General features: G+C 39.9%; 4 protein-coding genes across 8 annotated transcripts; 2 read left to right on the plus strand and 2 right to left on the minus strand.

The window, feature by feature from the left end:
- Positions 1 to 9,360: 9,360 nt before the first annotated feature.
- Positions 9,361 to 15,124, plus strand: LOC141652971 (uncharacterized). Of its 5 annotated transcripts, none has more exons than XM_074460602.1 (16): positions 9,527 to 9,692; positions 10,310 to 10,847; positions 10,964 to 11,086; positions 11,637 to 11,696; positions 11,803 to 11,904; positions 12,513 to 12,590; positions 12,693 to 12,811; positions 13,251 to 13,352; positions 13,448 to 13,564; positions 13,691 to 13,759; positions 13,843 to 13,909; positions 14,035 to 14,088; positions 14,181 to 14,270; positions 14,348 to 14,407; positions 14,507 to 14,545; positions 14,748 to 15,124. In XM_074460602.1, exons 4-16 carry the CDS (start codon positions 11,655 to 11,657, stop codon positions 14,859 to 14,861), a joined length of 1,053 nt encoding a protein of 350 aa, XP_074316703.1. In that variant the 5' UTR covers positions 9,527 to 9,692; positions 10,310 to 10,847; positions 10,964 to 11,086; positions 11,637 to 11,654; the 3' UTR covers positions 14,862 to 15,124. The 5 variants fall into 5 exon arrangements, with proteins under 5 accessions (XP_074316701.1, XP_074316703.1, XP_074316702.1 ...); XM_074460598.1 differs by having other exon boundaries at positions 9,604 to 9,692; positions 10,310 to 10,373; XM_074460599.1 differs by having other exon boundaries at positions 9,604 to 9,692; positions 10,310 to 10,373; positions 10,967 to 11,086.
- A 183-nt stretch (positions 15,125 to 15,307) lies between these two features.
- On the minus strand, positions 15,308 to 19,170 carry LOC141652972 (uncharacterized). Its single transcript, XM_074460603.1, has 13 exons — positions 18,867 to 19,170; positions 18,491 to 18,548; positions 17,944 to 17,999; positions 17,718 to 17,818; positions 17,494 to 17,563; positions 17,287 to 17,356; positions 17,078 to 17,134; positions 16,881 to 16,948; positions 16,715 to 16,795; positions 16,513 to 16,590; positions 16,243 to 16,398; positions 16,004 to 16,156; positions 15,308 to 15,606 (listed from the first exon to the last, which is right to left on the minus strand). Exons 1-13 carry the CDS (start codon positions 19,029 to 19,031, stop codon positions 15,523 to 15,525), a joined length of 1,197 nt encoding a protein of 398 aa, XP_074316704.1. The 5' UTR covers positions 19,032 to 19,170; the 3' UTR covers positions 15,308 to 15,522.
- Positions 19,171 to 20,289: 1,119 nt separating this feature from the next.
- LOC141651075 (probably inactive leucine-rich repeat receptor-like protein kinase At5g48380) lies at positions 20,290 to 21,201 on the plus strand. Its single transcript, XM_074458800.1, has 2 exons — positions 20,290 to 20,876; positions 21,087 to 21,201. Exons 1-2 carry the CDS (start codon positions 20,290 to 20,292, stop codon positions 21,199 to 21,201), a joined length of 702 nt encoding a protein of 233 aa, XP_074314901.1.
- Positions 21,202 to 21,315: 114 nt separating this feature from the next.
- LOC141652978 (UDP-glycosyltransferase 74G1-like) lies at positions 21,316 to 23,721 on the minus strand. The gene is made up of 2 exons (XM_074460609.1): positions 22,997 to 23,721; positions 21,316 to 22,210 (listed from the first exon to the last, which is right to left on the minus strand). The coding sequence occupies exons 1-2, from the start codon at positions 23,657 to 23,659 to the stop codon at positions 21,494 to 21,496; spliced, it is 1,380 nt and encodes a 459-aa protein (XP_074316710.1). The 5' UTR covers positions 23,660 to 23,721; the 3' UTR covers positions 21,316 to 21,493.
- Between the last annotated feature and the right edge of the window lie 1,533 nt (positions 23,722 to 25,254).

Genomic DNA, 25,254 nt, shown 5'->3' on the forward strand with positions numbered 1-25,254 from the left:
GCCAAAATGGCGACTAAAATCCGTCGCCTTTTTAAAAAATATGGAGATGACGTGGATTTTAGGAAAGCGACTAATAGCAGTCGCCTTTTTAGCGACTCATGACAGTCGCCAATTTGGCGACGAATTTTGGTCGCCCGATTTAAACAATTTCAGTCGCCAAAATTGGCGATTTAACGCTTTGTCGCTAAAAAGCGACCAAACCCAGCTACGAAGTGCGGGCGACGGGTCTTAGTCGCTTTATTCTTAATGGCGACTGTTCTCAGTCGCCTTATATGGTCGCCAATTACCTTATTTGTTGTAGTGTTAACTCAAATTCATCAAATTGCCATTATCATTTCATGCTTAATAACGGAGGTTTTTAATAGTAGTTTGTGCTTATTAAAAGTGATTTGTGATGCTTCTAATATAGGATAGTGATACAACATTAATGAGTCAAAATAAAGGCCAAATTACGGTTGTTTTATAGTGATAAAAGTTAATGGAGATTTGAAGGAGGTCATGATGGAAAATAAGTAAGAAGTTTTGGGCACCATAAAATTTCAAAAATGTAGGGGGTACAACATAGAAACTCAAAAAACACGAGAGTACAACGTATAATATCCCTAGTTTTATGATTTTACATGAAAAAGGGTTTTACATGAGACTTTGACCCTATTCTTTTGGACTTAATTTCAGTTCTAATAAGTTCAGTTTAGCTCCATTCGATTCGATTCACTCAAATTTCGAGTTGATTCGATTGATTGATTGATTCATATTAGTTTATTTCAACATTACTATTACTATTATTATTCTTATTGATATCATTATTATATTTTTATATTAATGTATTTACTATTGTTGTTGTTATTATTATTATTATTATTATTATTATTATTATTATTATTATTATTATTATTATTATTATTATTATATTATTATATTTATATTTATATTTATATTTATATTTATATTCATTATTATTAATATTATTCATAAATTATTATTATTATATTTAATATTATTATATTAATAAGTTATTATTTTATATTTATTATTTTATTAATATACTCATTATTATTAATACTATTAATCACATATTTATTATTATTATTATTATTATTATTATTATTATTATATTTAATATTATTATGTTAATAAGTTATTATATTAGACCTATTATTATTATATTATTATTTATTTTTTAGTTATTATTATTAATATATTATATTATTATTAATAATGTTATCATTTATAATTGATGGGGCATATTCTGCACCCGCTGAAGTCTGGTGCCGAGTCTTCCCAACGACCTTGCATGGGATGGCTCAGAGTTGGTACAAGGGGTTGCCCGATGGCTGATCTCTTCATCGTTACGCCGACCTAAGGGACGCCTTTTAGCCCAAGATACTCTTGCAATAAGAGGAGGGCCGTGGAGACATCGGATCTCCGACATCGACAGGAGGGGGCGAGTCTCTACGAAGCTATGTGAAGAGGTTCGATGCCAAGGTTCAGCAGATTCGAGAGTCGAACCCGAACTAGCGGCCTTCGCGCGATGAAAGGCCTCCCAAGGGGAGACTTAAAAAACGAGCTCATCAAGTGCGGAGGCCTGGGCTTAGACGCCGCTAGGAAGATGGCCGACCAGGCCATCAAGGTGGAAGACTGTCACAAGACCTGGGTAGGCCACATCGAGGCTGGGCACTCAGAGAAGAAGAGCCACCGGGAGGATAACCCGGATGAAAGACGTCGTGACAATAATAGGTCACAGTCTGACAGGTCCGCCAGGAAACAGAGCTCGGCGGGCGCCGGGGGGAGTTCGGGAACGTACTACCAGAAGCGGTACAATGATCACACCCCCTGGTCGTATCTGCCGCCGAAGTCTTCGCCCTGAGCAAGAACGAGGGCCAGAAGTGGGAAAGGCCCCCCAAGCCGAAGGGGGACGGTGACACGAGCCAGTACTGTGAGTACCACGGCCACACCGGTCACCTTACTGACAACTGTCGGCATCTGAAGAATGTCATCGAAGATCTGATCCGAAAGGGGAGCCTCGGCAAGTATGTCGCCAAAGGCCAAAAGACTGATGCCGGCGGCCCGAATAAGAAATCCGTCTTTGAACGGATAGGAGTGATCCATGTTGTCATCGGGGGCAACGAGAACGGTGGGTCCGCTCATGGGCACAAACGACATCTGAATGAACTATATCAGGTCATCAACTTTGTGCCCAACACAGCGACTCCCGCTTCCAAAATCCCCGACATGACTATTGGGAAGAAGAACTACGAGGGAGTCATCGCCCCTCACAGCGACCCACTCGTAGTCCACTTGGACATATCCAACCACCTGGTCAAGAGGTGCCTGATTGACACAGGCGCCTACACGAACATCATGTTCAGAGAGTGCTTTCTCGGCCTCGGTTTGAAGGTTGAAGACTTGAGCCCCTGCACTAACCCGGTGTACAACTTTTCTGGGGCCGGCCTGGTACCCCTTGGGTCAATCAGGCTACCAGTGAGGTTCGGCGAGAGAAGTGCGGCCAAGAATGTCATGTCTGAGTTCGTGGTCATTGACGGCTCGTCCGCCTACAACGTTCTCATAGGCCGAGTCACTCTGAGCGAGGCCGACGCAGTGATGTCCATCCGGGCCCTGACACTGATGTATGTCTCGGACCGGGGGGAAGCGCATAAGCTCGTCTCCAAGGACGAGAAGGACGAGGTGGTCAACATCCAGATATCTGCCAGAGGATGCAACATGCAATCCCTCAAAGTGGCAAAGAAGTCGGCGAAGGGGAAAAGCCCATCCTTACAACAGGAGGGCGACCTCATGGATGCAACTGACGGCTAACTGGGAAGGTCCCTACAAAGTGGTTGAAGAAATAAGGCTGGGTACACACCGGCTGACAGACATGGAGGGGGAGCCTTTGTTGGGCCATTAGGACACTGACAATCTCGGGAAAAACTTTGTATAGCGCCGGAGGTGCCCAAGACAACTGTGGCCACCCCGACGCATGTTTATATCTAATGAAGAATCGCCCAAGTTTTCCATCAAAGTGTTCATTTCCCCCCCCCCCCCCCATAGTCACTATCAAGAAGCGGACGCCACGACAGTCACTATCAAGAAATAGACGCCGCAGCAGTCACTCCAAGAGGTAGACGTCACGGCAGTCACTACCAGCGCAGTTGATACTCGCGAAAGCGATCAACATGCCTTAGAAACGTTAAACAGTTGAGATACGCACTCTAGACTGCCTCGGCCAGGCCGAGGCGGAAACAAAAGAAGCGCTCAATTAATAACGTAAGAAGACAACTCAGACGAAGACAAGAAAAGACCTCGGCCAAGCCAGAGGCAAAATAAGCAAACTCTTATTAAAAGTGATAACAGGTTACAAGTAAGGAGAATACAGACGACGGCCGTCCTCATAAGGATAAGCCAAACCACAACCTACCAAAGTTGTACAAAATACAAGGAAAAGAAAAGCAAAAGGTTACAGACATGTCAGTTGAAGCGCAAAAAAAATGGCAGGGAGGCAAGGCTTAATAATTGGCCCCCGAACAGCTGAAGCTATCCGAGACGCCGGGTGAACCTGGTGACGACCGCCCGTCTCCCTATGCCTGTTGCTTCTTGCCATCAGCAGCATTAGCAGCGCCATCTTTCATGGACGACCCAGAAGCTGTCTTGGCAGCCTCAGCTTCAGCAGCCTCAGCCTCAGCTTCCCTAGCGGACCTCGGCCTCGGAAGAAATTTCCCGCTTCATCCTCTCGGCTTCCTCCTTGGCCGCCCTAGTCTTCTCAGCAAGAGCTGCCTTCTCCGCGGCCACCTCCTCCTCTTTCTTCACCCTTACCTCCTCCTTGGCTTTCTCCTCCGCGGCTTTCTCTTTAGCTTCGAGCTTGTCGTCAAACAGCTCGTCAAATTTGTCCCACGGAAAGGAGCCATCAAGGGGGAAGAGCTCCCCAATTACTTCCCTGGCAGCTTCTTCGGCCAGGTCCCGGTATTGAGCGCACATGTTGGGGAGGATAACGGTTTGGAGCGTCTCAATGTCCTCCTCCCTTTGGGTGATGATAGCATCCTTGTTCCGAACCACCTTCCCCTGGGTCTGAAACATGCCCCTCCATTCGTCCCTCTGCGTACGGTAAAGGTCGGCGTGCTTCGAACGAGGTCACGCCCTCCAGCCTTAGCGGCTTCAGCCGCGCGACCTCGGCCTTGGCTCTCTCAGCAAGGACCTCCTTTTCAGCGTCCTCCCTGAGTTTTCTCTCAGCACGGACTGCCTCCTCAGCCTCAGCCTTGGCCCTCTCGGTTTTCTTGTTCGCAGCGTCGAGTTCGAGCCTTAGCCGCTCGAGTTGTGGGGCAGCTTCAGCCATGGTCTTCTCTTGCTCCACAATAAGAGCACCGGCCGTATCAACCCACTTCGACAGCAACCTGACCAAACTTAGGCCCTCCGACTTAATCTGGAGGGGGGTAGGCTTCGGGAAGGAGGTGGCAACGGTGGCATCTTGACCACTTGCCTTCGCAGTTTTCTTCTCGGCGCGCCGTTCAATAGTGTGGCCGGTTGACGGCAGCGGTTGATCTACAAAAAATTCAATTAAAGCATCCGTGTCAACATACATAGACATACCGGAGAGCCTGTCATCAGGAACGCCTAATGAACCGGCCAAGTCTGAGCCACAGGATAGATCTATACCATGCCTGGCCTTCTTGGGCGGAGGAAGCATTTCCTTGCCGGCAGCAGTAGCAGCAGAGGCATTAGCGGCAGGGGCAGGCTCTTTCCTTTTACGGACAAAGGGAGACCCCTCCGAATCGGAGTCCCCCCCATTGGTAATGTCAACGATCACCACCGTCTCCTTCTGGACTGAAGGAATGGGAGGTGGAGCTGATGTCGACGCCGTCGCCGCCGAGGACTTTGTTTTCCGCGTTCGGCGTGGCATGTTACTAGCAACCTTCGCCTGGGCCGCCTCCACATTCAAGCCTTTCAGCTGCTGATCCATGAGATCATTCGGCGACGTCCTACGATCACGGGCCAGAGCCTTAGGATGCAAATCAGCAACGGTCTTATCCTTGTGCAGCCCCATTCTCCGGAGGATATCCTCAGACAGGTCCGGCCCAAAGTGGTCTGCAAAGGAAGCAAAGCAAGAGTTAAGTAGAAGAAGTAAATCAAAATTCAAGAAACAGAAACATTGATAGCCGAGATGGGCCTCACACCGACCCCACTCACCCTGTGCTAGGGCCGGTATGAGGCCGACATGGCAGAGCAGCTCATCCTGAAGAATGATCTGCGTTGGGGGAATCCATCTTTTCGGCACCCCACTCTTGTCCGCCTCAAAAAGCCTCATCGCCAACTTCTCATTCGCATTAAGAGGGACCTTGCTGACGTCCATCTTAAGCTTCTTCCGGGTGACCCATCTGTCATGCTCCGCCTTAGTCTCGCACCGCAAATTAACTTGGTGCTGGAAGGACCGGGGTAGCGGATAATCATCCGGCACCTCAACGTACACCCACCGATCTTTCCAGTCTTTGCAGGAAGAAAGCTTATCAACGGAGACGTAACCCGGCTCCATTTGCACGCTGTACCATCCGACGCGACCAGCAAACGACGGCCGAAGGTGGTGTAGCCGGCGGAACAAATTAACCGTTGGGACTTCCCCCTTGAAGAGGCAGAGCCAGACAAAGCCGACTATGGTCCTAATAGCCAACGGGTGCAATTGGGCCACAGCGACGTTCATGGCTCTAATGATGGCCATAACATGTTCATTCAACGGAAACCGGAGCCCGTACTCTAAGTGCCGGATGTATACGCCGGTGCAACCCGGTGGAGGGCAACAGACGGCCTGACCCTCCTCAGGGATAACAATTTTGTATCCCCGGCCAAAGTAGAAATGGCCCTCGAAAAATGTCTCGCCGGAACAACTGGCGAACTTATGGGTCCAAGTACGGTCAGGACCGACCTTACAAGGGTCGCCGCGATCCATGACGTACTCCCTCCCCTCATTAGGACGAGCCCTTTCAGCGTCATCACCATCATCGTCAACATCATCATCATCCTCCCAACCCTCCAAAGCCTTTGGATCGACTTCGGGAGAAGGAGACCTAGGGCCCCCGGACCTTATCGGGATGGCGTCTAGTATCTCTTCCTCATCAAGACGCGACGGGGAACCCCCCGACGCAGGTTTACTAGGTCCGGCATCAGCAGAAGACATGTTTACAACAAAACTTACAAGTTAAAAAGTTGAGAAAATTTGTGTGTTTACCTTGAAGAAAAGCACTAGTCGAAGCAACGACTCTGAAGATTAGAAGAGAGAAGCCCTTGAAAGTTTAGAGAGAAGAAAATTTTAGAGAAAATGAAATTGGTGGCCAATTTCAGGGACTAACTGCCCTATTTATAGGGAAAAGCCCATGAAGAAGGACCAATCAGGGCACGACCTTATGAAACGTCACCAATCAATGCACGGACACGTGTGTCGCATGCAACCACGGAATGTCAATCGTTGCAACAGTTGAACGTCAATCAATGCAACAGTGACCAAGCGTCTTCAACACGCTCCTTCACGTCTCTCTGCCTATTCATCTTCCTCAACAAAATCCTAAAGTATCTGTTCTCCGCCGGCCACATGATCAACCAAGCTAGGAAGCACCGGCTGGGGGCAATCAAAAACAACCGACACTCTCAACCCAGGTCTCGGCTAGCGTCACTTTCTTTTCCACATCGGATGCCCTTTACACATCCATGTGGAGGGGGGATACGGTACGGCCTAAGCAGAGCCACGCCGAGGTAGAAGAAGAAGCGGTAAGGCGGAAAAATTTTGTCTTGCGCAGAATATACGCTCAACATACATCGGAGCCCATACCACGGCATAGACTACGCTGGGGGCAAATTGATGGGGCATATTCTGCACCCGCTGACCAAGTCAACATATTGAGCAAGGTCAAAGATATCCACAAGCAAGTCAACGACTTAGACAACCTAACCGAAGCCTTGGCTGTCGGCTGTCTCTTGGGTCCCGGCCAGGGGGCAACTAGCAGGCCCGGGGCACACATCCGCGAACTCATATCCAAGACCCCTCGGCGAGTCAACGGGGCCCGCGGGCCGCTGCCATGGGTCCTCGGCCGAGGGTAGATCGATCTTTCCACCGCTAGCCACTCAGCAACTTGGCCACTACGTGACAAAAGGTGAAAGTCTATAAATACTCCTCAACTCTCATTGCAGAAAGGATCCACAATTTAACCTAAGAATCACTATTCATCTGGTAATATCTTCCTTATCTCTCTACAATATATACTTCAAAATAACAACTTATCTCTCTAAGTTTCCGACTTGAGCGTCGGAGTGAGTTCGCTCGGTCCAAAGCCGAGCCCTCAGTTTGTTCACTGTTTCAGGAGACCGAAAGGAGGATTCAATCAAAGACGTCATTCTACAAGCACGGGTGGTAACAAATAACTGCTCTGGAATTACACCCGGAACAATAATACTAATATATTATTATTATTATTAGATTATATTAATATATTATTATTAATGATTAATATAATAATAATAATAATAATAATAATAATAATAATTATTATTATTATTATTATTGGTATTATTTTTATTATAATATTTATTATTATTATTATTATTAATATAATGTTTTTATTATTATTTCAGTTCAGTTCAGATAAGTTCAGTTCAGCTCCATTAAGTTCAGTTCAGCTCTATTAAGTTCAGTTCAGTTCAGTTCAGACAATTTTAGTCCAAAAGAACATGGCCTTTCTCTAAAAAAAAATACGGAGTTATGGTCTTGAAATCCCGAATAGTAATGCTTCAGTTAAGACGTTAAGTGGTCCGTCTCTTGGCTAAACCTCCTTAGACATTGGGCCTGGACTGGAAAATCACGCCTATGGGCTGATAGATAAGACCTACTAATGTTGGGTTGGGTTGAAATTCAACAGTTGACAACATTGCCCCAGCAATTTTTTCCTCCATTTTTAGCTGTTCGGCCCACAAATTGGATCACCACCGCCATAACCGTCCCGGGGATTAGGTCAGGTCAGGTTGGGGTTGAATCTCCCCAACTCGACCAGTCGTCTCTAGCCTGACAAAAAGTCTAAAATAATAAGGTCATGTTCTTTTCGGCTGATAGAAGCTGAATTTAACTGTTTTGTGTTGAGCTGAAGTGAATTGAATAGAGCCGAGCTGAACTGAATGAAGCTGAAAAAAAGAAATAAAAGTTAATTTGTGAAAGAATGAACTAAAATGAGCTAAATTAAACTGAATGAAATTGAACTGAAAAGAACTGAGTTAAATTAAAATGAGCCGAAGTTAAGTTGGAAAGAACAGGGCCTAAGTGGTCCTTAGCTAAAACCAACCACGAGCCAAGCCAACTAGGTCAAGCTCAGATATAAGAACCTAGTCACATACTCCCACGACCCCACTTAAGGTCAAATGGCCTAAGGTTCTGTTTGGTAAAACGAGTTGAGAAGGTACCTAAAATCTGAAAAGATACCTGAAAACTGAAAAGCTAACTGAAACCTAAAAAGGTACCCGAAAACTAGGAGTTGATAAGCTGACTGTTTATATAAAAAACGATATAACAAACTAACTGAAAATGTAGCTTATTTAGGTGAAATGACGTAAAATGATATAATAGTTATTTACTAATTACTATATTATACTCCGTAGATTAAAAGGGTAAAAAGTGAATATAACCTAGAATCGGGTACCTGAAATCTAAAATGCTACCCTACTCTAGGTAGCATTTCATTTTAGGTAGCTTATTTGGTAAAATAAACTACTTACCAAACATATAAGCTACTTGAATGTTTTGACAAAAAAATTACTTTAGTCAAAATAGGTATCCGAAAAGGCATGTTAAACAGGGCCTAACTCTTAATTCACTTTCGAGTCGACCTAGCCGAACTCAGTCTATAGCCACCTTTAACATTAAGGATGTGAAATTAAACTTCATTTTTTCGATAAGTGATAATTAAACATTGTTTTCGTGAAGTTAATAAGGCTGCTGATTTTAGGACTTCTATTGGACATTACTTCTATTGGACATTCATGTCCAACTCTTTTGAGATACTTTGAAAGCCGGTAGCTTTAATTTACTTCATTCATTCGAAAAAATGAGGTAAATTTGTCCTACCAAAAAAAAAAATCAATCTAATTTTCTTACATTATAAAAAAAAAAAAAAAAAAAAAAAAATTGGAAAGAACGCAGAAATAGGGAATAACCATAGAATCAAAAGTTGTGTACAAATCAAGTGTGTCCCCATGTCATCCCATATCTTTTTGACCATGAAATGCACATTGATGACACTTTGTCCCTGCTTAACGCTAATGGTGGTGCCACACTTTTTCAACCCAATGAGTACGCTTCACGATGCATCATTAGTCATTAATTCATTACCTTTACTTACCCCTCTTGTAATATAATTATTGGTAAAACCGTCTTATTCTATAATTTGTGTTACTTTTGAATAATGTGTATATCAACCTTGCTGTTCTGCCTCCACATTAATGCTTAATCTTGTGGAGCATACCTTTATTTATGCTAAAGAACCTAACTTTCTGGCTTTTCTGCACTCCCTCCATACCCTCTTCATTCTCCCACTATAAACTGCAGTATAAACTATAAAGTTCCCTCCTTTGTTTATCTTACCAAATTCTCGTTTATGACGGACATATCTGTCTTACACAAATTACCACACTTTCCTTCATTTTCATGAAAAATGAAGCTTTCCAAATTTGTAAGTATCCCTTTATTATTAAATACTCCCTCTGTCCCGGTCATTTGTTGTCCTTTTCCATTTTGGGGTGTCTCAGTCATTTGTTGTCCTTTCTATTTTAAGAATGAACTTGATGAGTAATTTGATCATTCACACTCAATTTGTTCCACTTGTCATTTAGCTATTGGCCCTCTCCTCTTTCCTTGGTCTTTGTGCCAAAACCAAAGGACAACAAATGACCGGGACGGAGGGAATAATATTTTTTCCCTTGTTGATTTTTTTTTGGTTAAAGTAGTTATGATCATTGGTTGATTAGTTAGTTTTGAGTTGGTAAATTGCTAGAAATTTGTCATTTCTGTATACCCTTTTAGCTGTTTTGTCTGTATTCCTGCTGCAGGCCTGTAGTATGGTTATTTGTGTTTAATTGTTTATGTGTGGCATATAATTATATCATATACATTGTGTGTTGTTTCTGACTTTCTGTCATATATTGTTTAAGCTTCAGGATTTGATAGATTTGTGAATGTTGCTAGAATTGTATTTTCACTTTTACCATTTTCTTGTCATTGGTAATGAAAAAGATGAGAAAACTAGACATGCTGCATAAATCCGACCTCCCCTTACCTCGCAATTTACAGGACCCCTTGAGGCACTAAAGTAATGTTGGTGTCGGTGTTGTTGGTAATGCAGAAGATGAGAAAGGTATATGTTGTCCCAAACTCTTAGAATACAAAGTTTTAGCAGATGGAGGGTGTTGGGAGATCAAATCATATGTTTTTCTTTTCTTTTTGGTTTGTATGATCGAGATGTATAAGTGTATAACAAGTGCGGCAAAGCTCTACCATTGGGGTTTAACATTGCTCTATTATGAGGAAATTGAATTCAAGACCGTTGGACTGTAGTTCAGTTAGCTCAAACCCTTGCCAGTTGATCTAATTGCTCGGTGATAAACAAGAGATTATTGTGCCTCTCTCTCGAGTGAAAGTGTGAAACTGTCATGTACGACGTTTTACTTGAGACCTTGAGTGGAGAGTTAGATGCCTACTGAGTGTAAGGACTAAGGACGATGGAGGTAGTCTCTTGATGAAGTGTCGTTTGGTTAGTAGTGAATTGTGATGGATAGAGTGTAGTATGTTGAGAACAGTCATTCGGAGGTGACGGTCATTCTTTTAACAGGTTTATATGATCTTCAATTACAATTACATGTTTCTTTCTTGATCCAAGTGATGATTAACAATTAGAAAAACTCTGGGGTTGTCCTGACTTGTGGAATTTTTTCTGATTTCATATAGCAGCTGGCTTCAATAAGTGCTAAAAGACGACGGCCCCTTTGTTGCAGGCCCCTTCCTACTCTGGCTTTGATCTGTGTTGCTGTATTTATTGGCAGTGCATTCTTTGTTACAGATTGCAAGGAGGTGCGTGTATTTGGTACTTTAAATGTCGCTTCTTCAGAAAAAAATGTGTCACTTTGGTCAGGTATTATGGTAGGGAACTAGGGATGTTTTGGGACTAAAATTAAGAGTGTCTACATGCTTCTACTCTGAAGTCTGAACTACATCAACCACCCTACCCCGTTATGCCAAGGACTCCCGCAAATGCCAGGGTAGAAGAGAGGGTTTCAAGTGTATGTAGTCTTTACCCTATGTTAAGTGTAACAACATAGAGACGTAAGTTCGTGATGACCCAACAACATAGAGCAAGTGCTACTTCAAAATGAAAAGAAGTGCATCCTGTTTAGTCAGTCATTTTTTTTCACTCACAATAGATAACTAAAGAATTAACGATTTTTTTGGCACCATTGAATTTCGAAACGCGCTTCTGCTCCAAAAAATCTTTCTTTCCTTAGCCTGGTTAGCTTGATACTAATACCAACTTTACAGTTTATGTAGCTGTTGATGCTATAACAAACATAAAGGAAATTCGTAAATTTGTAGCTCTCAGAACTGAAAATCTAACTGCTTGCAGAAAAAATCAGCGTTTGGGATGCTGGATTTTCTACTGGGAACGAGGTCTAAAAATTGTGAGGTTGGTGATCATTAAAATGGTTTGATGTGTTTGTAATATTCAGTCACCAGTTAGTTTGCTTTTTTGACTTCGACTATATCCTTATACTGAAGTCTTTTCATTCCAGGAAAAATGCAGACCCTCTGGAAGCGAGCCACTTCCTAGGGGCATTGTTTCCAGCACTTCGGACTTGGAAATGCGACCTTTGTGGGGTGCACCAGCCAAGAAGGTTAGCCAATACTCCTAACCATTTCCCAACATCACTTTACCTAGTAAAACTAATGGAATACAAATTTTTGGTCACCGATGAAAGTCACTAAGAAATACCATGGACACGCGTCGGACACGTGCCCAAATAAAAGATGAAAGTTAGACACGGCTTTACAGGTGTCCGACACGTTTTGACGTGTGTCCGACGAGTGTCGTGTCCGACACGGGAACACCGATTATGAGGAGTGTCCGTGCAACCTAGGTCCTCGACGCAATTTTCATCTTGGGTCATTCGGAAACAGCCTCTTTGTGTTGCTAACACAAGGGTAAGGCTGTGTACATCCGACCCCCCCTTACCCCGCAATTTGCGGGAGCCATTGAGGCACTGGGGTAATGTTGTTGTTGTTGATGAAAGTCACTAAGAAAGTTTTGGGCGAGTGAGAAAAACCGATAATTTAGGGGTACTAATGAGAAATCCCTTTTATTTAAGCATGTGCATTTTGTATTTATTACTAATTGCCTTCTACATATGCAACTCTTTCACTTATGACAAGCTGGCAATATATAGTTTCAATTTTTTGTGTAATCGGAGTTCTGAAATGATTTCCTTCTTTACTTGTTCTGTAGAAGCTAAATACAATGAACTTATTGGCCATGGCTGTCGGCATGAAGCAGAAAGAAAGTGTCGACAACATCGTGAAGAAGGTGAGGAAATTCGTTTTCATGGTTGCCTCGATTGATTTGGTGGTGAACAGAATGCACTTTGAATAAATATTAATTAGATATTATATTTTGTTTCGTCTGCAGTTTATAGGAAGCAATTTTGTTGTGATGCTTTTCCATTATGATGGCAATGTGGATGACTGGGGAGAATTTGATTGGAGTTCCCATGTTCTACACATTGCTGCTTCCAGGCAAACCAAATGGTACATATTGATTAATTCTTTCGACTATCATACTTCCCGACTTATTGTCATTGTTAGCAGATATTATCAACTTTATCATTTTTGAAAAATGGAGTCGATTTTGACGTTTAGCTGAAACAATTTCTCTGATTAGTAGGAATAAGCTATGTTGCTTTGACTTCCACTCTAGGGACTGTACTCGTGTCTAACAAGACATTTAAAAATAAGGTCGTTAGAATCTGTTCCTGATCTTTGCCACTCCTGCACTGCTCGTACAAATATCCAAAAATACAGGCCCGCGTAACAAAAGTAGAGAAAAAGTCTGCTTAGAACATTTTGTATGCCCCGCGTAGCAGTGTGATGTGTCCAGCACTTGTACCGAAGTTTGGGTAACATAGAGGAAATATTATGTTTGGGTCTTGTGAAGTACATGTCAACTTATCTGGCTATTATCCTTCAGGTGGTTTGCAAAGCGGTTTTTACATCCCGATATTGTGTCAGAATACTCCTACATTTTTCTTTGGGATGAAGACCTTGGAGTTCAAAGTTTCAATGTACAACGGTGATATATCTTGCTACAAATTTTTTTTAATAACTTCAGATATCAATCCTTGTCGAGATATCTTAACTCTCGGACGTTGGTGGGGTCTGTTGCAGCTATCTATCAGTCATCAAGAAAGAAGGGCTAGAGATATCACAACCTGCACTCGATCCAGATAAATCAGAGGTTCATCATGAACTTACCGCCAGACAAATTGGAGCACTGGTTCACAGGTTTTCTATTAACCCACTGTCATTCCCATTAACCCACTGAATGCTAAAATCGGAAATACTACCTCAATATATGGGTTAGTCATGTTAATCTCATCTGCAACCTTCAAAGTTTTCACTGTACTGCAGGAGAATTAACAAGGTCCTTCCCGGTAGGAAAAAGTGTGACGAAAACAGCTCAGAACCTCCTTGCACCGGGTAAAATGCTCGTCAGATTTCTTCTAATTTTTTTTCAGGCTTACCTTTTTTTTCTTGTCTTGAGATGAAATGATTTGTTACAGGTGGGTGGAAATGATGGCCCCAGTTTTCTCAAGAGCTGCATGGCGTTGTGCATGGTATATGATTCAGGTTTGTGCTAATCACCGCAAAATTACAGTTTGAAACAATAAGCTGTTTCGTACAAAAGACCGTCTCATACAGAACTCAATGTAAACAAACTAGTTCAATGACTTATCAATTCACTTTGATTGCAGAATGACTTGGTTCATGCATGGGGCGTGGATTTCCAGCTCGGCTACTGTGCTCAGGCAAACCTCCTTTAAAAAGATATCATGTTTTCCTTTTTATTGGCGAGTTTCCAAGATATTGACGTGTGGTGGCTGTAACTTGCATTGTACAGGGAGATAGAACAAGAAATATTGGCATTGTTGATTCTGACTACGTCGTTCATTATGGTCTTCCTACTTTGGGGGGTGCATCTGGGAATAAGGTAACAGACTCAAAACCATACTGCATACCAATTATAGTGATAATAACAATAAATAACAATGACGATGATGCATACAGACTGATGAAGCCTCTAATCAGGCAGCAGAAGCGGGTTCTTCACTGAATTCGTTGGAAGGGGTACTTGCATTATAACCCGTCACATCCTTTTATTTTTGTATGGTTATTACGGAGTACATACTGAGAGTAATATGCCTATTCATTCATGTTCATTTGCAGGGAACATCAACCTCCGATAAACCTGATCCAAGAACTGAAGTAAGTCTTTAAACATTTCATTGATTGTAAACTGTAAATTTCTCTTGTTTGTAGTTAAAACATGTGAGATCATCCCATATGTGAGACCGTCTCATATAATACTCACTGTTTTGTTAAGACATACATTACGTCATCTATTTTAAATTGGAAATAGAGAACGTTTGTAGATTGTAGGATACTCAGTGAAGCGAGTTTCTTGCAGGTGCGAAAACAGTCATTAACAGATCTAGAAAGATTTAAAAATAGATGGAAAAAAGCAGTCAAGGATGATGATTGTTGGAAAGACCAATTTCGACAATCATCGAAGAACAGCTGATGACATTCTTCAGTTGAGTTCTCCATAGCTGCTGCAAGATAAACGGTACATCTCCTTTAAGTGGCGTAACTTTGCCACAGGAGTAGAGCTATTTTTGGCAAATTTTGCTCGAACAATTTTTTTTATCTAAAATTACTAGTACCATTTTTACTCCGTAATTGTGAATGAAATGTGCCAAGTTGTAAATTTGTAATACCATTCATACTTGTAATTGTGTAATGAATCAAAATATATTATCAATATAGAAGGATTTTGTTCATTCATCCCTGATTTTTCGTTTTTCCTATTTATGGCCCCATCTCGATGTCTTATATTCACTGAACACGTCTCAGGTAAAACTATCCTGCAGTATGGACATAGTGACTATCCTGCAGTAGGGACATAGTGAACTTAGGGCAATTCTTCAACTAAAAAGGAATTTCAAAAAATCACTTCAAAACCATCTGTTAAGATCAAGATGACTTTTAACATTACACTGTCGCTATTTTACAGTCTCGTCTGCAATTTTTCTGCAGAAAAATACCGCTGTATCTTATAAACATGAAGAAAGTGCTCAATAACAGGTCAACAGTAGTTAAAGTACAACTCAAAGTTCAGGCAAGAACTGATTTTTGCAGTTTGTTCCAATTGCTAGATGTAACTAGCCCGAAAAATGCAAAATCTAATTGCGTCTTCTTTTACTGAGCAGTTCAGCGATAACTGTCCCAAGTTCTTCACCGCTATCTTCCTGTACATGATGTCCAGCCTGGAAAGCCAAGAACATGTCATTTTACTATTCATCGGCTCAAACTAGACCCGAAAAACTGGCCAGACCGAAATTCCGACCTAAATCCCGAAAAAACAAACAAACAGTGAAGTAAACCCTGAACCTGAACGACCTGACCCAAATGATCTGAAACAAGTCAAACAATCAATTTGAATATAAACCTTAATTGCCACGACCAAAAATGATCTGACCATATCCAAACTGACCCTTACGGACCCGAGCTCATAATGACTGACCCGAATAACTCATTCACCAGGTCTAGCCTCTAGGTGAACTAGACAAGTACTCATCGAGTCATCGGGACTATCAGGTTGAACAAAAGAGGTTTCATGGAGAGCACTGCGATCAAATTATCAGGAAGTAATAGAGATGTTACCATTGAGAGTTCGACCAACTTATGATTGGACGCTTTACAGAATTCTTCGACCCCATCAGAGTTCAGCCAGCGATCTCTTTGTCCCCAGCAAACAGTTGTCCTGACTTTCCAGTTTACACTCATTAGTGTATTCCTCGTTTCCTCAACATAAGCCTGTAATTTTGAAAAGCGCATGAGTTTGCGAAGCAAAATAAATCGGTACTGACAGCCTACACAATGCGATCCAAAGAAAATCTGACCTTTAATTGCTTTTTCATTGATCTACTAATTGCATTAAGTGCAAAGCCAGAAGAACCAGATGTCAGATAAGGCCTTCTATACACCATTGCGTCGTCTTCCTTCATTTTGTATGGCCCACAGCTTGTCAATGCTTTATCACTTGCCCTAAGCGGATCCTGATCGTGCAGCACATACATAAATTAGATTCGTATTGTTATAGGGCATGTACTAAGAAACTGGAATTCAGATAGTAAAGAAGAACAGCAAGCAAATGGTCTTAGATTTTATACCTGAGAAAATATTTCACCCAGTAGAAAGTTACTGAATATTGACAGTGTTGATGGTAAGTTGGCATGTTTAGCTGTTATCTTCAGTAAAACAGAAGTACAAAAATTGTCATTTTATCGGACAGTGAAAACCCATAACATTAAGCTTTGATCAGTGCAAAATCCACTGGAAGGTAGAATCTAAGCAAATATTACAGAAACTTACAGGTGGATTCAGAAGAATGAGATCATTGATTTTTTCCTGATTATCGGAAGCATATTTCACGACGACAGGAGCAAAATATCCCTGCACAGAAAAGATTATCCGTTGTTATTTCTGCTATAGCCATCACTAGTACAATAAGGTTCATAGTATTATTTAAAGCTGGTACCTGTACAACAAGCGAAATCTTATTGGGAACAAGTTCATCAATCAGGGATTTCAAGGATGAAACGTATTCTACAAAAGTACATTCATCTTGAAACATTCAGGATCTAATTTCTTCGTAAGATATCTAAGGAACATTGCAAGTGATTTTCTGATAAAAAAAAAAAAAAAAAAAAAAAATCAACCTCCTAGATGAATTACCTTCCATAGTGTAGTCAAAACCGTAGTTAGGCTGGGGCTTCTCTGAAAATCCAAATCCTGCAAGGAGCATAATGTAACATTGGTCCTGATATTGCTAACATGAAGAGATATCCAGAGACTTGACATAAAGATAAGGAAACTTGGAAGTTCCGTTGGTTGAAAGACATGGGAGCGGAGATTTTTAGTTAAATTCAGAAAAAAGATTTTACCTAACCAATCAAATGCTATGACATGATAGTCCTTCGATAGTACTGGAATAACTTTGCGGTATGAGTAGGCCTGTTTGCAGCATGCATATGATTAAGTAAAGGTCATTCTGAAGTATAACAGAGGAATAATCATGCAAAACACGACAGTGAAAAGAGCGGGCATGTCTTCAAAATTAAATTACAGAAGATGGATTGAATGCTAGCTACCTGTGACGGAAATCCATGAATTAGAATAACGGTAGGTTTGTCAGCATTCCCACTTTCGATACAGAACCATCTATTGGACAAAATCATATGTATTGGTAAACCCTGCAATTTTTCCCACTTCAATTCCTGTAAAAGATGAGGCTAGGCCACTAAAACCCCAAATCTGTGTAGACATGGCCATATGTTTTACGGAAAATTACTTAAAACTGATGAGACAACTTCACCTGAAAACATCATCAGACGCCTGTGAGCTGCTGGCAAATTTCAATCCAAAGATGGGATCTTTGGCTTTCTCTCCCGAGCCACTAGGAAGACACGCTTTAACCTGGGTACGTTGGTATGAAAGCTTTATTTTGGTACAAGAATAATGAACATGGCATTCTCACATTTTAAGCCTGATACTATAGTTCTCGATTTCTAGGGTGCGAAATTAAAAGGGAAAACACTGACCATCTTTCCTTGCTTGAACCAGTCATCAGCCGGGCTTGAACCGTCTGCATACTTTCCTGTGAAAGGTATATTTGCTTCACTGTAAGGTATATGTTACAACTAATTCATTTGCAATATCAGTTTTATCTCTTAATCAATGTTCCGAATCAACAGAAGGGCTGGATTTAAGTAACAACAGTCCTTCCTATGCCCTTACAATCTTACATTACTCAGTGTTCCAAACTGTCTACTGCAATTCCTTTTGCAGTATTGCTGCACAAGTTATAACTTGTCCCTAGACGATAACACTACTTACACTCCTCGCTCCCAAAAACAGCGATCACCACACATATTTCCATCTGACAATTTTCCTATATGTACATATCTGAGTACAATTCCATGGCGCGAAAGTGAGCATTAAGGGTATGTAACAGTTATACTAAAAACAGCATTACAACAACATTACCACACGGCCTTTTAAGCTATAAATATTAAAAACTCGTACTGTTCCGAATTACCCATGATGAAAAAAATGAAAAGATTAAAACTTGGAAAGTAAATTAATCACCTCCACTAAAAGAAAACCCATCACCAGCAGAAACAGGAGCATCCAACAAGTAATAGTCCTGCATACCAACAAATTCCTTAGTAAAAAAACAAGTTAAATTCATCAAACAAAGACCTTTTGAAATTTGAATCAGTAGCGGAACCAGGATTTATAATTAAGCACAAACATTTATGCAATAAGGTTAATTACTAAAAAAATCGAAACTTTTTACTAAAATTTTCATTGCTCAGCAGGCGGATTTACAGAAATTCTTGTGTAAGGCGGATTTACGTAAGAATATGCATACAGGTTTTTTAACCTAATTTTAAGTGCGTTTTTCTATTAAACTAAATGATGATCGCTGTACACAATATTAATGTAAAACCGCTTTAATTACCTCTTCCTGACCTCCACTTGATCGGCAACAAAACCCATTTGATTTATTTTTCTTAGTAACACCAGAAATTTCAGGAACCTTAAATTGAAAAGCAGAAATTGAATTAAGGGATTTAAATTGATGGGGTTGAATAAAAGAATTAGTACAAGTAAATTGAAGTGACATTTTTAAAATAAATTTAATTTAAGTATAATTAACATAAATAATATAGAGAGAAATGAAGGTTTATATTGATTGATAAATATCTGTAAAGTTGGTTGAAAAAATGGTGATCATAATAAATTTTCATGGACATGAAGAGTTTGAAAGTTGATAGGATTTCATGGGTTGTTAATCGTTATGCTCTACCGCCAAAATTGGTTAAATTTCTTTTTCATATTTTTTGTGAGGCTTTAATTTTGAGAACCCATTGAGATATTAAGATTTTTTATTTTTGACGAAAATATTTTATGATCTTTTGTTTGTAGAAACTGATATCAAGCAATTCATGGATTATACAACCAGTTGTATTGTATATGTTATACGGTTTGTCATAAAGTATCCGAGCTTTATGTTAAATAATATGAGATTTATTAGAAAGTATTGAACTCATCCATTTACACATTAAAAACTTTAACTTTGAATTAAATTTTGGAAAAAATATATATGTTCTCGATTCTTATACCTTAGTTAGACATCACAGACAACCTGGATGTATAATCCTATTTGTGGATATCAAGCCAATATCTGAAAAGCAAAGTAATGCATTACACGATCTAAAAGATTAAAATGTCTCGACTCATATCACTTATATTCGAAAGCACCTTATATAATAACACACTTGAAATTTATGCGACATCTGAAATAACGCGTCCCAAATTGAGCCCGCTAATTCTCAACCCGATCAACCATTTTTTCAAATTTAGTTTGGAACCCTTTGCAAATCGGTTCAAATCCGAATAAAGTGATTGGTTGAGGATGGGTTGACATTTGACTAGTTGAGTCATGAGCGTAGACCAGTAGAGTGGTCAAGGGGGCGGAATAATTTGGAAACCAAACATTCCAAATTCCACAAATTAGCCTATTCCATTTTTTTCAACATTTATCTAATATTTTTTATTATTTGTAAATTATAAGTACATATTTTAATTAAAGTTAAACAAATTATAAAAACACAGAATATTTATTTACTTAAAAAAATTCTTAAAATATCACGTGTTAATATTACCTGTTATATCGATAATATTATCTCAATTTCCTTTCAAAATTTCAAATGGTCAACAAAATACACCTCCATTTCATTGACCTAAAGAATAAATGAACATTCAAAGAAGGACACAAATCACAATCTATCATTTCTCCTTAACTATCCCACATCTAAACACCAAAGTTTCCATATCTCCTATGCACTTTCACAAGCATAAATCAAACATATCTTACTAAAATGGCATCAATGACAACTATCATAACAATATTAATCATAATCACTACAATTAGCAATATAGTTTATGCCTCTACTATGCAAGAAAATGACATACTATGTCTCAAATCCATAAAATCCTCAATTCAAGACCCTCACAACTCCTTAACATCATGGCAATTCCCCAAGAAAATCACACCAGGATTTATCTGCTCATTTGCAGGAATTCAATGCTGGAACGCACTCGAAAACCGAGTTCTTAACATTGATCTTAGCTCCCTAGGCTTAAAGGGTGAATTCCCAAGTGGCATTTTTAAGTGCGAGAGCTTATCAACGTTGATTCTTTCCAACAACAAGTTTTATGGGTCAATTCCTTCTAATATCTCAACAATGGTCCCTTTCATAGTTAATCTTTCATTGTCTTCAAACGATTTCTCGGGTGAGATTCCGGCGAGTTTGGGGAATTTCACCTACTTGAATAGCCTAGAGCTTGATCATAACCGTTTTTCGGGACGAATTCCGTCTACCATTGGTAGTCTTGCTAGATTGAGGGAGTTTAGTGTTGCTAATAATCTCTTGGTTGGACCAATTCCTCATTTTGAGAGTGGCATGTCTTTTAATGCAAGTAGTTTTGTTAATAATAGTGGACTTTGTGGATACCCCCTTAGTCCTTGCAAACTCTAGTCATGTTTCTTGTAAGAGTAAAACAATATCGGAGATGCAATAAATAAAAAGAGTCTGTTACATGCATACAACAGTCTTATTGAATAATTTGCATAGTAATTTCTAATTTGAACATTTTGAATGCTCTTAATTTTCAGATTGTTACCTGAACAGTCTTATTGGATAATTCCTGTAATTTCTAATTTGAACATTCGGAAATATCTGAATTTTCAGCTTTTGGAAAACGTAAAGAATTCACCAGAGCAGAAGTAACATCCGTTCGAGTAGTATCATCACTACACCAAAGAAGCTACAAATTCATCAATAATAGTGGACTTTGTGGATACCCCTAGTCCTTGCAAACTTTAATTATGTTTCTCACAAATGTAAAACAAAATCGGAAGCGCGATAAATATAAAAAGAGTATTACATGCGTACAAGAGTTTTATTGGATAATTTTCGTAATTTCTAATTTGAACATTTGGAAATCTCTTAATTGTCGGCTTTAAAGTGGAAAACGTAAAGAATTCACCAGAACAGAAGTAACATTCTAGTAGTATCATCACTACACCAAAGAAGCTACAAATTCATCAATATTCTTATCAGAACTTCCACCATCATCAATCGCCTCTCTAGCAACCTTCTTCCACAAATCCGCATTCTTTCGAATCTCGACACTCTTCTCTCCCTCCATCACTTCTCGTATACATTCGACTACTTCTTCCTTCCTAGCAATCCCCTCTTCATCGACCTTCACACGAAGACCAATCTTCCAAACATCCTCAACAAACTTAGCATTAGTGGGTTGATCAGTCCATTGTGGCACCCCAACCACAGGCACACCAAGGCACAACGCTTCCAGAACCGAGTTAAAACCGCAATGAGTCAGAAAACACCCGATTGCCACGTGTGCCAGCACTTCCAACTGCGACGACCAACTCACAACCAAACCCTTATCACCAGTCTTAGTAACAAAGTCCTTAGGAAGTTTGCTCTGCTCTGACTGTCTAACAACCCACAGGAAACTCTGTCCACATTCCTGCAAACCTTGTGACAGTTCGTCAAACTGTTCATCGGTTAACTCAGCCATGCTACCGAAGGATACATAAATGACTGACCCTTTTGGCTTCGTGTCGAGCCAGTTTGTGCATAAGGCTATGTCTGGCTGGATGAGCTGCATGCTGTAGTCTTTGTCATTCTCAAGTCTTTTGTCTAAGTAATATGATGGAACTGTTGGCCCTATTGTCCTTACCTTCCATAGTTCCGACATCCAATCAACCGCCTTCAAAAATAATAAATTCGAAGCACAAGCGTTAATTAATTAATGGATGGGATATTCTCTCGTGTACCCCTCAACTTTTTCATTTTCTAAAACGTACCCCTCTTTTCTTGCAAAAAAACTTTGACCGTCAATAACTTTGGCTACAAGTTCAGAATACGATAAAGTTTTTCAATTGAGCGTCTTTAAGAGGTTTTCAGTTTTTAAAAAAGAATTCATCGACGTCTTAACTCGTAGTCGAGAATTATGGTCGGTCAAAGTTTATTCGTTAAAAAAACTTTGACTAACCCTAACTACTGGCTACGAGTTCAGAAGGCGGTGATTTTTTTTTTTAAAAATTCAAGGCCTTGACGAGATAATTGGTTTGCAAAACAAAAAATTTTCGTTTTCTGAACTCGTAACCACTTACCTAATTTTAATTATTACTCCGTACATGAGACGGTCTTATACACTGGTGACTCGTGATATTATCATGAATAATCTGAACCATATTAAAAGTAATTATTTCTTGATTGTAACAGAGTAGTTTAATATGGTTAATGGTTACATGACAAAGTAGTAGCTTTCAAAGAATCAACGATTTGATTTTGAGAGATACGTATGTTTTTGTCGACATCTATCTAAATGAGTAATACTAGACCGTTTTAACTAAAAAACGGATGCTTATATCTTAAATAAAAATTTGTGAACCTACCTAAATATTCATGTAGACTTATGAGTACGGTTACGTCTAATTTATTATTATCATTAAATGACGTGCAGAACGGTTTTAATTATTGTACTTGTTACCTCTTTCTCCATCTCATAGAAGATATTGCAGAGCACCCAATCAGCTTGATCAATATTACCAAATTGTGACTTAATCACATCAAACCAATACGGGTATGACCCGTATTTATGCATATACGACGGAGCTTCCCACGGCTGAAGCTCCGGTACTCCAGGAACCGACACAGTACCCGAAAGAGGTAACTGAATCAACCCTCTTTGAACATGATAATACACACTATTAATAGAACAAGACTGAGTAAAAAATATAGCCGTTACTAACCCGGCTCGTTTAGCCACATCCAAAGCCCAACTCGTAAACCCGTCATAAATAACAGCTTGGACCGGGTCCCCTTCCTCATTAAGCTTACTAATGAGCTCAGCTAAGGTCCTAGACCCAGAGTCTCTAAGACTGTCTAAGTAAACTCCAGTAGACTCGGCTTGGCCAAACCCGCCTTCGTCGTATCCGTCGGAAATGGGTCGGATTTGGATTGGTGGACCGTAGTGTGTTGGAATGGTGTTGGAGTGCATTGATTTCGCAAGGTAAATGGTTGGTGATAAGGTAGTTTTAATGCCTTTAGAGGCTAAACGTTTGGAGAATTGTAGCATGGGATTAATATGGCCTTGTGCTGGATATGGTACTACTAATACGTGAGCTTTTTGGGTTTGTTCTACGTTTGCCATAACTTTTTTTTTTTGTTTTGAGGAAATAAGAGTTGAAATGGGATGTATTGGTTTTGTCTAGGTTATGCTACAGTTATATAGGAGCAGTAGTTGGGTGCGATTATATCAGCAATAATGCACTGGATCCTATCAGAACTTAGTAAAGCTGGACAATTATTAAGTGGGTCGTCCCAACCTGTCTCGGCTTATGGGTCGTCTTTTTTGTACCGCCGGACTTGCTACTTAGCCTAGGCTTGGGTGATGGACTGATGGTCTGCATACTTGGAACCCGTAGATTTTATATTTCCGTACTTTATTTTTTCTGTTTTTAGTATTTGTAAAGATCATACTCTAAGCTAAGATTACCATCATTCTTAAAGATGGATTTTGGGTTATGATTTTGGGTTTATTTTGCATTTGGAAAACATATCGTTATTCGCGTTTCATGTTTCCTGTTACAATAGTTGAGCTATTAAATAAGCCTTTTTATTAGCGAGTGCTAATTGAAGAAAACCGCTTTGTATCTTTAAGCTAAGCTTGTTTATATATGATTATTGCTTTCTTTCAACATGAGTATTGCAAAAGTATCGGACCGTGACACCTTGCCGCACTCGGGCCACTTCAAAGTCGTTCTCCCCTAGCTCGGCGAGCCCAAATCCTTTCGAAGGGTCGTTAAGGGTCAGGTGGCTGCCAAGTCCGTCCAAATCCTGCGGTATTTAGAGTAAAAGTAAGCCAACATACCTTAGTAAAAAGGATTGAATGGTCCAAATTAGAGTAACAAAATTTTTACCAGTAGACTAAACTCTTCTTAGTTGGATTCCATTCTAATAAAGAGTAAATTTTGGGACCTCATGTAGCACGTGGTACATGTACTCATCCTTTTATATGCTTTTTCATTTGTTACTCAAATTATTATTGGTTGTACTCTTGACTATATGATAAGTATTTTTTTCTATCTATATGGGGCTTCATTCTCCTACAATAATGCAATGACAGATGGGGTATTGGGGTGGTAGTAAACATGTGGTCTGAGTAGTGATATGAGGAGATAACATTGCTGCTGTTATTAAGAGCATCCACAACAATAAAAAAATTTTGTTATTTTTTGTGGGTCCTCAATGCGCCGTCTAAATCAGCGCTACATATGCGATAGACAAGACTTACCAAAATTTTGCGCCAAATCTTATTGTCCATAAATAATTGAAAAAAAAAAATGGAATTAGGCAACTCAAAAGCACGGTGTGTCTTATACTCTATTCCAATACTTCAAGTATTCAATCAATTCAATTTCCTTCCTAAAATACTGAGTAAATTAATTTTCTTCCTAAAATGATTAAATTTGCTCTCTAGTTTTCCCATAAATTCATCCAATGTTCCTAATTTTGAAATCTTTAAATATGATTTATCCCATATCAATTTCCCACCATTCCAAATTTACAATTAGAGAGATTGTAATCAAAATTTTGCTATATTGTTTCGATTGTCAAAAAAAATCCAGATTTACACTAAGTTTCAAAGAGATAGAAATATAGGTAATATTTCTTCTTAGTTTAATGAATTGTTTTGTTATGGGGATAGTCGATTTCTGGTGAATCTTATCTTTATTTTTCTTTTAT

This window comes from Silene latifolia, chromosome 4 (assembly GCF_048544455.1).
Source record: "Silene latifolia isolate original U9 population chromosome 4, ASM4854445v1, whole genome shotgun sequence".
Lineage (NCBI taxonomy): Eukaryota > Viridiplantae > Streptophyta > Magnoliopsida > Caryophyllales > Caryophyllaceae > Silene > Silene latifolia.

Excerpts from the sequence above, each read along its gene's own strand:
- LOC141652978 (XM_074460609.1), bottom strand. The coding sequence starts at position 23,659 with ATGGCAAACGTAGAACAAACCCAAAAAGCTCACGTATTAGTAGTACCA. Across the intron at positions 22,211-22,996 it reads TCTATGAGATGGAGAAAGAG|GCGGTTGATTGGATGTCGGA; the intron begins GTAACAAGTACA and ends TTATTTTTGAAG.
- LOC141652972 (XM_074460603.1), bottom strand. The coding sequence starts at position 19,031 with ATGTCACTTCAATTTACTTGTACTAATTCTTTTATTCAACCCCATCAA. Across the intron at positions 17,819-17,943 it reads GGTTCAAGCAAGGAAAGATG|GTTAAAGCGTGTCTTCCTAG; the intron begins GTCAGTGTTTTC and ends CAACGTACCCAG. Across the intron at positions 16,157-16,242 it reads CAATGAAAAAGCAATTAAAG|GCTTATGTTGAGGAAACGAG; the intron begins GTCAGATTTTCT and ends TCAAAATTACAG.
- LOC141652971 (XM_074460598.1), top strand. The coding sequence starts at position 10,332 with ATGTTGGTGTCGGTGTTGTTGGTAATGCAGAAGATGAGAAAG. Across the intron at positions 13,910-14,034 it reads GTGCATGGTATATGATTCAG|AATGACTTGGTTCATGCATG; the intron begins GTTTGTGCTAAT and ends CTTTGATTGCAG. Across the intron at positions 14,271-14,347 it reads GGGGTGCATCTGGGAATAAG|ACTGATGAAGCCTCTAATCA; the intron begins GTAACAGACTCA and ends TGATGCATACAG.
- LOC141651075 (XM_074458800.1), top strand. The coding sequence starts at position 20,290 with ATGGCATCAATGACAACTATCATAACAATATTAATCATAATCACTACA. Across the intron at positions 20,877-21,086 it reads CCTCATTTTGAGAGTGGCAT|ATTGTTACCTGAACAGTCTT; the intron begins GTCTTTTAATGC and ends CTTAATTTTCAG.